Below are 12,238 nucleotides of genomic sequence, written 5' to 3'. Positions count from 1 at the left end.
TTGGGGGGGGGGGGGGGGGGGGGGCAGAGAGAGAGAGAGGGAGAGAGAGAGATACGACGACATAGCTTCCGGTACAGGCAGGTGTGGGACTTTGCGAGGAAGGTCTTCGACTTTCCCGATAGCGTCTGCCTCCTCGTTGTTAGAGGTGGTGCTGTCAGCAGAGGGTTTGGGTTGGCGAGGGGAGTCATCTCAATGATGTATGGGAGGATTCGGTGTCTATGGGGGGTTAAGCTGGAATGGGAGGAAGAGCTGGGAGTGGCAGTGGAGGAGGGATTGTGGTGTGAGGCGCTGCGGAGGGTGAATGCTTTGGCTTTGTGTGCGAGGCTGGGGCTGATACAGCTGAAGGTAGTGTACAGGGCGCACTTGACAAAGTCAAGGATGAGCCGGTTGTTTGAGGCGGTGGAAGATGTCTGTGAACCATGTCCATATATTTTAGTCTTGCTCGAAGCTGGAAACATTTTGGAGGACCGTGTTCAGCACCATTTTGGGGGTTCTGCATGGCGATGTTTAGGGGAGCTGTGCAGGGAAATGTTTTCACGCAGGGTGCGATGGGTGCCTGGAGGCAGGCATGATAGCAACGTTTAAAATGTAATCTTGATAGTCACAAGTACGGACGGAGAATGGGGGAAATATAGATCGTTTGAGCAATAAGTGGCAGGTCTAAATAAGGAAACTGGATCGGCACAGGCTTGGTGGGCCAGAGGGTCTGTTCCTGTGCTGTAATGTTGTTTGGAGAATTGGTTGCCATTGACTGAAGAGGGGGGGGGAGATGGAGGATTTAATGTGTTGGGTGGGTTTTGTTACTGCTGTAAATTGTAAAAATTTTGAAAATTTGAATAAATATCCCCGTAACAGCCTCCCCGAACAGGCGACTAGGGGCTTTTCACAGTAACTTCATTTGAAGCCTACTTGTGACAATAAGCGATTTTCATTTCATTTATACTTTAAAAAAAAAATGTAAATATGACAAGAGCTTCTAAAACATTAAATCTGAATAGGCTGCTTAGCATTCCTGTGCCAGGGAGGAAAGGAAATGAAGCACATCAAGAATTCGGCTCCTGATTGTCAGACAATGACTCCTTTTGGAAGGTACGTTTGTGTGGATGTTGGGTGGACAGGATGAGATTCTACTCCGATACTCTGTAGTTGAACGATGGGCCAGCATTCACTGCTGCATCACACATGAAGAACTGCCACTTGGACCAGCGACTGGAATGCTGATGGCCGCTGTACCATGTTACCCCAAAGGTATCAATTACGAGATTAGGTAAAATTGTGTATATTTTATTTTTATATATCCACACATGAAAAAATACCCGGTTTAGAAGTGAGAAAATTGGGATATCTATGTTCATAGAAAACCAACTCAAATGTCCTCTTAACAAATACATTCCTTGATATGTGCTTTTTGTACCGTTCCATGAAACAAATTGTAAAGTACAGGTGCAAACCTACAAGGTAGAAGTGTAATGTCTTATTGTGCCTTCTAGCTGTAAGAAACAACTGAGTAGTTATGACAATAGAAAGAACTTTTGATGAAACAAACAGGTAGATCTTCATCTAACAGATTGTTTTATTTTTAAATTTAGAGTATCCAATTCATTTTTTTCAATTAAGGGGCAATTTAGTGTGGCCAATCCACCTACCCTGCACATCTTTGGTTGTGGGGGTGAAACCTACGCAAACACGGGGAGAATGTGCAAACTCCACACGGACAGTGACCCAGAGCCGGGATCGAACCTGGGACCTTGGTGCCGTGATGTAGCTATGCTAGCCACTGCACCATCGTGCTGCCCTCTAACAGATTCTTAAACCATAGAGGAAGTCTGAAGGTTACGGTGAATGTGGGAAAGTGCAGTTAAAGCCAATGTCAGATCCGCAATGATCTTATTGAATGATGGAGCAAGCTCGAGGGGTCATATGGCTTCCTCCCTGTCCTATTTCTCATCTTTCACTGTTAACCACAAAAATTGCTGTAGTTCAATAAATTACTAATAGATGTTTTCATAGTACAAACAATATATTACAGAAAGAGATATTTTGCAATCTAGTGCATTTTCTTACTCTTATCAAATAACTGCATTAAGCTTTATTAGTTAGATTGTAGTCAGATACATTGCATCTTTGGCCAAGCTGTTACTCATATGAAACATTAAGGTGCATTGCCCATTATGAACTGACATACCCAGGATGTTCCATTGTCTTAATAGTGAAAGGCAAGGCAAATTAGCTTTCTCTAATTTATCGATTTGTGAGCAGAGGGGCTAACTCAGTGCTTCCAAAAAGTCAACTGCATCTTAATTAGTATGGTCAGAATCAAATAGTTATAACACGTCCCTATTTTCTCTCCTTTGGTCACCTGATGTCTTAGACGTCCTAGCCACTGCCAAATAGAATGGCCATGTAGTTTCCAAGCTTTAACCAATGTTGTTGGAAGACCAGTTGCTGAATAGTTGACAAGGGTCTCTCTTTAATTTTCCCCATCTTCAGCATTTATTTTCTGCTCAGCATCAAGGGGGGTTGGTTTAGAACAGTGGGCTAAATAGCTGGCTTGCAATGCAGAACAATGCCAGCAGCGCGGGTTCAATTCCCGTACCGGCCTCCCCGAACAGGCGCCGGAATGTGGCGACTAGGGGCTTTTCACAGTAACTTCACTGAAGCCTACTTGTGACAATAAGCTATTATTATTATCTACAACGCAGTTAAGATCATAAACTTACTGAGAGCGCAAAACTGTGTTTTAACAATATTAGTGACATAGAACAAGAGTTAGGCCATTCAGCCCATTGAGTCTGTTTTGCCATCCAGTAGGATTTGGCGGATCTGTGTCTCAAATCCATTACCCCACCTTGGCTCCAAATCACCTAATACCCATGGCAACAAAAATCTATCAATGTCATAATTTAAATTATTAATTGAACTAACATTTAACCACTTTTTATGTAGAGAATTCCACACTTCTACCATTCTTGGTGTGACAAATTGTTTCTTAACTTTGCACTGATTTAAGGTTGGGTCAGTTTATCTTTGAAAGGAATTCAGAGAAGGAGGAGAGATGCTTACCATGGTGGATGAGTCAAAGTCCTGAAAACGTTAATCAAACCATTCCTTAGCTTTCTATATGCGGTTAGCATAACATCCCTATTATTGGAGCTTTTGCATGACCACAGCTTCATTGCCAAGAAGGGGAGTAGAGACAACCCCGGTAACTACAGACCAGTGAGCCTTACTTCTGTTGTGGGCAAAATCTTGGAAAGGCTTATAAGAGATAGGGTGTATAATCATCTGGAAAGGAATAATTTGATTAGAGATAGTCTATTTGTGAGGCACGACCTACCCAGTTTTGTGAAGGGTAGGTCGTGCCTCACAAACCTTATTGAGTTCTTTGAGAAGGTGACCAAACAGGTGGAGGAGGGTAAAGCAGTTGATGTGGTGTATATGGATTTCAGTAAAGCGTTTGATAAGGTTCCCCACGGTAGGCTACTGCAGAAAATACGGAGGCATGGGACTCAGGGTGATTTAGTTTGTATCAGAAATTGGCTAGCTGGAAGAAGACAAAGGGTGGTGGTTGATGGGAAGTGTTCAGACTGGAGTCCAGTTACGAGTGGTGTACCACAAGGATCTGTTTTGGGGCCACTGCTGCTTGTCATTTTTATAAATGACCTGGAGGAGGGCGTAGAAGGATGGGTGAGTAAATTTGCAGATGACACTAAAGTCGGTGGGGTTGTGGACAGTGCGGAAGGATGTTACAAGTTACAGAGGGACATAGATAAGCTGCAGCGCTGGGCTGAGAGGTGGCAAATGGAGTTTAATGCAGAAAAGTGTGAGCTGATTCATTTTGGAAGGAATGACAGGAAGACAGAGTACTGGGCTAATGGTAAAATTCTTGGCAGTGTGGATGAGCAGAGATCTCGGTGTCCATGTACATAGATCCCTGAAAGTTGCCACCCAGGTTGAGAGGGTTGTTAAGAAGGCGTACGGCGTGTTAGCTTTTATTGGTAGAGGGACTGAGTTTCGGAGCCATGAGGTCATGTTGCAGCTGTACAAAACTCTGGTGCGGCCGCATTTGGAGTATTGCGTGCAATTCTGGTCGCCGCATTATAGGAAGGACGTGGAAGCATTGGAAAGGGTGCAGAGGAGATTTACCAGAATGTTGCCTGGTATGGAGGGAAGATCTTATGAGGAAAGGCTGAGGGACTTGAAGCTGTTTTCGTTAGAGAGAAGGTTAAGAGGTGACTTAATTGAGGCATACAAGATGATCAGAGGATTGGATAGGGTGGACAGTGAGAGCCTTTTTCCTCGGATGGTGATGTCTAGCACGAGGGGACATAGCTTTAAATTGAGGGGAGATAGATATAGGACAGATGTCAGAGGTAGGTTCTTTACTCCAAGACTAGTAAGGGCGTGGAATGCCCTGCCTGCAACAGTAGTGGACTCGCCAACACTGAAGGCATTCAAATGGTCATTGGATAGACATATGGACGATAAGGGAATAGTGTAGATGGGCTTTAGAGTGGTTTCACAGGTCAGCGCAACATCGAGGGCCGAAGGGCCTGTACTGCGCTGTAATGTTTTATGTTCTAAGAAATTGCCAATTATTGTATTTAAAAACTTCTGGCTTCAACTTGCACTCCATCATCTACTCTGGCAAGACCTCAAAATAGTTTGCAGAGATAGCTGAATTTTATCAACTGCAGAATACAAATAACTTTCATTTGTAATATTCCTGGAGCAAATCAAGTACTAAGCCCAAAACTAAGACCACTAGCTTTCTCAGTCAGATGGCACAAATTAACATATTTTCAACTGGGAAGAGTCAAATTCTGGACATTCACATGGGCAAAAAAAAAAGCAATTACCTTTTTGCCATATTTTCGCAATGCTCGGAGCTGTTTAGCCTTTTCAGACTTTTCCATGGAGATCTTCTTCGATAACATTTTTTCTCGAATCTAATAAAAGCAATTAAAAAAATTATATTTGCATAATCTTAATACATCAATCAGAAATATCCCAAATTTCTTCATGTGCAATGAACAGCTTGAAAGTGTCCTTAGTGTTATGAGGCAAATGTGATCCAAATAATAGTAAGCTGAACAACCAGTTAATTTGTTTTCAGTAGTGTTGTTTTAGGGAAGAATGTTAGCTAAGACACCAGAAAAGCTCCATAATTTTTTTTCAAATAGCTTAAAAATCTTTTTTTAGAGTACCCAATTATTTTTTTCCCCAATTAAGGGGCAGTTTAGCCTGGCCAATCTATCGACCCTGCGCATCTTTGTGTTGTGGGGGTGAGACCCACGCAGACATAGGGAATAATGTGCAAACGCCACGCGACAGTGACCTGGGCCGGGATTGAATCCGGGTTCTCAGCGTCATGAGGCAGCAGTGCTAACCACTGCGCCACCATGCCACCCCTGCTTCAAATAGCTAATGTTCATGGAATCTAAACTTCCACTTGAACCACTGAGCAGACAGATAGGATCTCTGCTTATTACCGTGGAGGGAAAACACATCTGGCAACTCACTATTGCACTGAAGCACCAACCTACATTATGTACTTAAGATGTGGAGAGGAGCTTGAAGCTCCAACTTCCTGATTCAGTGTGAGACTGCTACCAACAGAGCAAAGAACACAACACTGTGGATGCATTATACTGTGGCTCACAATAAAAATCATCCAACCAATCAGAATTTATACAAGTCTTTATTTCTTATAGAATACAAAACAAAATACGCCCACCTCACCCTCAAGCAGCTATTGGCACCCATATAACTTTCTTATGCTTGGAATGGTAAGCTGACCTGCTGGATGGACTTCAAATATTATCGTATGGTTGAAATTGCCACAAAGCACATCTTAGGACCAATCATTAAATATTTTAATTTCCTCTTCCTGGTCCAAAATTTTAGGTCTAGGCGGTTGCTTTGAAACAGTATCTTAGATTTGCATCAAGTACTCAGTTAGAAATTGGGCAATAGTTACCGATGTTAACTCCTGATATTCCAGTTAAAGCTAAATCACTCCAATATGTAGCTACCCACCTTCTGCATTTGCTGGTCTGACTTGGCCATCTCAGCAAAGTAGTCATCTGGTCTCTTTGTTGCAATTTTCAGTCGCTGTAGGCGAGGCAATGCATCTAACACAGTTGCCTGTGCTTGGCGATAACTGAATTAAAAAGTGAAAATATTAAAAGAAAATCGAAGGACATTGAAATATCAGATTGGTGAAAGTTACACTGAATTTGTGAGAATATTTACTTTGAAATGGGTTCAAAAGAATCAATTCATCTCAAAGTCATATGGAAAACGACCCAATTCTTGGTGTTTAATTTTGACTTCATTTTAAAATTAACTGGGTCTTGAAGGGAAGCCGACATGAAAACCCATTTATACCAGTCCTCTTTATATAAAACTCGCCTTAGTTTGAAACTGTTTTTCTTTTGGTTACAATGAAGTCTTAATTTATCTCCATTTCATTGCTGCTTCATTTTTTAAACCCAGAATATATTTGAACATTTTAGGCACCAAACCTATCTTTTGCCTTCCACACCACAATGTAGTGCTGTGCAACTCCTCCGAAATAATCTGGATAAAGGGCAATTGTGGCATACTCATTGAAAAGGAGTAATCACCTCAGGAGAACCTCGAGCTATTCAAAAATTCTGTTTCATCACCGAATTAACAGTGCAGAAGGAGGCCATTCGGCCCATCGTGTCTGCACCAGCCCTTGGAAAGAGCACCCCACTTAAACCCACACATCCACCCTATTCTCGTAACCCAGCAACCCCACCCAACCTTTTTTGGACACTAAGGGTAATTTAGCATGGCCAATACACCTAACCTGCACATCTTTGGACTGTGGGAGGAAACCGGAGCACCCGGAGGAAACCCACGCAGACACGGGGAGGGCATGCGGAATCTGCACAGACAGTGCTAACCACTGTGCTACCATGCCACTCATTTCCTTCAACCTAGATAAATGGAACACAGAGGATCAAGGCTAAGTCCAAACAAATAGTTTCAACTTAAAAGTGCATTTCTCTCAATGAAGGCTACAGTAATGCAAAAAAACAAAACAATATATCAATAGGTTCTTTTACTCCTAAAAGCATTGTGCATTGTACATACAGAAGATAGGAAATATACACACACAATGAATCAGGGCACAGTTGTACTTGTCAGAAATTCAACACAGTACAATGCAAATGAAAGAAAAACTACTCATTTATATAGCACCTCTTACATTAAAATGTCCCAAAGTGCTTTACAGCCAACTGAGATATAGTTAATATAGGAATCACAGCAAGAAGCGTGCACACAGCAAGCTTCCACAAACAGCAATGTGATGATGACCAGATCATTTTGAAGTGAATTTGACGAAGGGCTGAATGGTTGTAAGGACTTTGGGGATAACTCCCCGCTCGTCTTAGAAATATTGTCTGGGCTCCTTTACGGCCGCCTGAATGTGGATCAGGCCTCAGTTTAATGGCGCAGCAGAAAGACAGCACACCCTTCAGCATTACACTGGAGTGTCAGATTTGTGTGTTCAAGTCTCTGAAGAGGGATGTGAACCTATGACCTCCTGACTCAGAGATGAGGGCATGACCAACTGAGTTAGTGCTGTTGCAATACAATTCCATTACACCATTCTTCAGCAGCTTGGAGTTAACTGTTAACTTTGTACCTACAAGTACATCTCACGTTGGAAGTCATCATCTGGGTCAATATCTGAACGTTCCTGTGTTACTGATTTCCCTTCAGCAATTGCTATGATGTCAGCAGCTGGGCCATTCGTCATGTCAAGCCTCTCCACCCACTCTATGTCTTGCTTGAAGTCTTCCAGGCATTGTTTCAACCCCACCTGAAGATGTAAAAAAAGGGTATGTAACCAAAACCATATTAACCACTTTCACACAGAAAGCAAAGGCTCAAAGGTAGTTTTAAGGGATGTATATTTTTCTTAGCAAACATTATAAATATGGGATAGTTTTAAGTGTGTTAATTTAATGTTTCCAGAAGTCTGGAGTTACCGCAACAGAGGAACCTGGGTACCAGAACCGATACTGTTCAGTAAAGTCACAGAGTTACAAAGGCATTGGAGCACGAGTGGCCAAAACAATGCCTGCAGCAGTGCTAAGGCTTTTCAAAGTGCGGGTCAGGATCTGCGGGGGCGGTCACAGGAGGTGTCAGAAGGGCCACGGAGCTATGGGCCGCGATGCTCCCACCATGGTCTGAAACAGCTTTGTAACGGGTGGATTTTGTGTTCTTCTATTAGGATATCTTACCCTCCTAAACTTCATTTCTGATAGAGCAAGCATAACTTCCGCCAGCATTTGCGGGGCAGAAAACAAAGTAATTCCGGCTTTCACACCATTTTAAAACAAAATGTTGGAACTGTACTTTTCTCCTGAAAGCACCATGGAAGTTTCCCCCGAGACAATGCTGGGGTATTACGATGCAAGGTTGTTACAACAATGGATACTACACCCCCACAGCTACTCTGGCGTTTATAAACATTCCTATATAAAGCACATTATGATTTTTAAGCTATTTGTAATGTTATGCATTGGCTATATTTAGGGAAATGGGCCAGAAATCTGTTCAAGTCACTGAATTTTCGGCAACTTTAATTGACTATTCCTCCACCAGGAACGTAAAGAACAATCCCAGCCATTTGCTCCCCACCTTACTAATCTTCCACATCCCTGGTAATTAGGCAACGCAGAAGAGCGCACTAAGTTTTATAAAATATTGCCATTTGGGGCGGGTAAAATGGTAACTGAACAACACAGAAAACAGAGTGTCCAGCTTTATGAATCTTGAGAAGAGCTTTGGCAATGGAACCAAAGGAGAGTGAAGTGTGAACAGCTGACTGGCCAGAGACAGTCAAGGCATATTTCCCATCTTTCAGACTCTGAAAGATTTATTCTGAACTGACTGGAGAAATCGACTGAAGTTAATAACCAATCGGACTTTAGTTACTGTACATAGAAAATAAAGTGTAATATTGGCTTCAGGACAATCGGAATATCTGGAAATAGAAACGCCAACAAACGGCTGGAATGTCAAAAGATGGTGGATAGTTATTCACAGTGATATGGATGTTTGTGGAATGGAGGAGACCAGACTGTTCCAATGTACCCACCATCAATTTCCCATGCCGTACTCTGGTTTTAGTAACGATTGCCATCTCTGCAGTGCAATCAGATAGCACATTCAGCTGTTAGCACGGTGCTTTGGTCACCCCCAAGAAGGGCACAATTTTACTATTTCCCCACTTTAATGCTTTGCCCCAAGCGATTTGGTTTGTATCCTTCAGTTGAATTCCAATAAATGTTGAATATTGTCACCTCTGTTGTTAACTAGTGAGTTCTCATCATGTAGCTTGATAGTGTTAATGACAAGAGACAAGTAAAGTATATCTACATCGACCCAATTAGAAATAGTAAGAAGTCTTACAACACCAGGTTAAAGTCCAACAGGTTTGTTTCAATGTCACTAGCTTTCGGAGCGCTGCTCCTTCCTCAGGTGAGGAACCTGGTGTTACAGCCCGTTTAAAAACCCAACAGAATTAAGCATGAAAGTATTGCATGAAGTTGCAGAGCAAATCAGGACATCTGTGATCACAGATAAATAAATCATTTCTTAGAAATGTGAGGAATACCGGATGGACGATGAGCAATCACATTATTTTATCGCTTCTCAGCTGTCATGATAACTATTGTAACAAGTTCCAAATGCTTTCTGCTAGCTGTACCTCTCTCTGGCCAAGCCCCAATACATGTTCCATATCATTATGCTTCCAAATAAAAATGGCAATTAAAAGCAGTAGTGGAATAAATACAAGACAGAAAAATGGCAAGGTGATTTGGCAGGAGTTAGCTCAATGGCAGCAGCAGATACTGGTGGAGGTAGGTGGCAGGAAATGAAACAAAGCTGGGTAGGCAGGTTACAAGACATGAAACCTGATTGGAGAGAGAGACGAGAACCAAGCAGGCTCACCTATCACATTAAAGGTAAGCAAACGTTGCATATGTCCCAAAGGTCGGCCAGTTGACAAAGGTGGGTCCCGGGAAAAATAGTTTGAAAAACGCTGTGTGAAGGTGTGAGAGAAATTACTATAGTTTGGGAGAAATTATTTGAAATAACAGTGGAAATCAGTGGACCTTGTGCAAAAGCCTTAAGGCAAAGGAAATCCTAGAGGGTGGTGTAAATCTTGGACTGGATTCATAGAATTTACAGTGCAGGAGGCCGCCATTTGGCCCATCGAGTCTGCACCGGCCCCTGGAAAGAGCACCCTACCTAAGCCCACACCTCCACCCTATCCCCGTAACCCCACCTGACCTTTTCGGACACGAAGAGCAATTTAGCATGGCCAATCCACCTAACCTGTACATCTTTCGACTGAGGGAGGAAACTGGAGCACCCGGAGGAAACCCACGCAGACACGGGGAGAACATGCAGACTCCACACAGTGATCCAAGCCGGGAGTCGAACCTGGGACTCTGGAGCTACGAAGCCACTGTGCTACCGTACTGTCCACTGGAAACTCACATGTGAAAATCTGGGGAATTCGGAAGAGAAATCCACAGGCACTAACTTGGGTTCAGAGTGGAGTGCGTGTATGTGTGTGCTTAAAATTGGCTGTTACTGAAATCATTGTAGCTGATGATGTACTTTGTAATGTAAACCTTAAAATTGGTGTGTATTTGTTAAGCTGGGGGTGGGGGGGGGAGAAAGAAGGCGTATTGTATAATAATTCAACTCTTCATATTTAGTTAAAGTTTTTTTCTTGCTGTTAAAACTCATTGCGGTCCTGTGACTCAGCTCCTCCACGTTTTACAAAAAAGTAAAAAAGTTATGGTCTTTTGAGCCAGGGTTCCATTCCGAGATCTTCCCCACCAGTTATAACATCAACTGGGGTCGTAACAAAGGTGTATTCACGAGAGTCAGTGCGACCGTATTCTCCAGCTTTAATAATAATAATTGCTTATTGTCATAAGTAGACTTCAATGAAGTTCCTGTGAAAAGCCCATGGTCGCCACATTCCAGCGCTTGTTCGGGGATGCCAGTACGGGAATTGAACCCGCGCTGCTGGCCTTGTTCTGCATTACAAGCCAGCTGTTTAGCCCACTGTGCTAAACCAGCCCCATATGTGGCAGCATCAAAATCAGTTTTATTAGAACTACAACAAATAAGTGGTGACTGTGTGAACTTCTTAAAATGCAGTAATTGTAAGCCAAGCAAATCACTTATTTCTAGGAATTGGTCTTTACATCAGTAGATTCCTGCGTATCACCATATAAGCATCTTCACAACAGAGGAGAAAGCACACATCGGTAGCCATTTGTTTTTGGTCCTGAAGGTAGGTAAGCAGGTGGAGGAAGGAGAGATTGAGATAACTGCTTACAGAAGTTTCACTTTTTTGAAGAGGCTGGAATGATCCCCAGTGCTAGCTTTCCGGTTATTTATTCTGCAAAATAGTTACAATGGTTGTGCAAAACACACTGCTGCAAAATCAATCCAGTTCAGTAGGATAATGAGTGAAATCCACACCAACTTGAACAATACTTGGTTAGTTTGATGCTCCTGCAACAGATTTATTAGTCAATATCCCAAAACCTAGTTACAATGATAATTAAAACATTCCAGTTCCTTGGACTTCCTCAACTAAACTTGTACAGCAAGAAAAAAAAAAATCAACAAAATGTACATTTGAGCAAATATTTCAAATTACAGAATTTACAGTGCAGGAGGCCATTCGGCCCTTCGAGTCTGCACCGGCCTTGGGAAAGGGCACCCTACTTAAGCCCACACCTCCACCCTATCACCGTAACCTCACCTAACCTTTTTAGGCACCAAGGGCAATTTAGCATAGCCAATCCACCTAACCTGCACATCTTTGAACGGTGGAGGAAACCGTAGCACCCGGAGGAAACCCATGCAGGCACGGGGAGAACGTGCAGGCAGTGACCCAAGCCGGGAATCGAACCTGGAGCTATGAAGAAACAATGCTAACCACTGTGCTACCGTGCCGCCCTAACGTTTTGCGCCCCAACTGCTTGCTGCACCTGCATGCTAAATTTCTTGTACAAGGAGACCCAAGTCTCTGTGAACATCGACATTTACAAGTTGTTCAACTTTTAAAAAATATTTTGCTTTTTAAAATCGTACAACCGAAGTGCCTAACTTCACATTTCCCCAAGTTATATCTCACCGCCCACCTTGTGCCCACTCACCT

The 12,238-nt window shown here is 42.7% G+C and overlaps 1 protein-coding gene across 1 annotated transcript in view; it reads right to left on the bottom strand.

Moving 5' to 3' along the window:
• The window catches only part of ebna1bp2 (EBNA1 binding protein 2), a 45,236-nt gene that overhangs the window by 7,426 nt on the left and 25,572 nt on the right, over window positions 1-12,238 (bottom strand). The window contains exons 3-5 of the mRNA XM_072510852.1: window positions 7,686-7,858; window positions 6,040-6,163; window positions 4,860-4,949 (exon numbers count right to left, since the gene is read on the bottom strand). Coding sequence (XP_072366953.1) covers window positions 4,860-4,949; window positions 6,040-6,163; window positions 7,686-7,858 — 387 coding nt within the window. The remainder of the gene's footprint in view (window positions 1-4,859; window positions 4,950-6,039; window positions 6,164-7,685; window positions 7,859-12,238) is intronic.

Source organism: Scyliorhinus torazame, chromosome 7 (assembly GCF_047496885.1).
Source record: "Scyliorhinus torazame isolate Kashiwa2021f chromosome 7, sScyTor2.1, whole genome shotgun sequence".
NCBI classification, from domain to species: Eukaryota; Metazoa; Chordata; class Chondrichthyes; order Carcharhiniformes; family Scyliorhinidae; genus Scyliorhinus; species Scyliorhinus torazame.
This window is presented reverse-complemented; position numbering and strand designations above follow the sequence as displayed.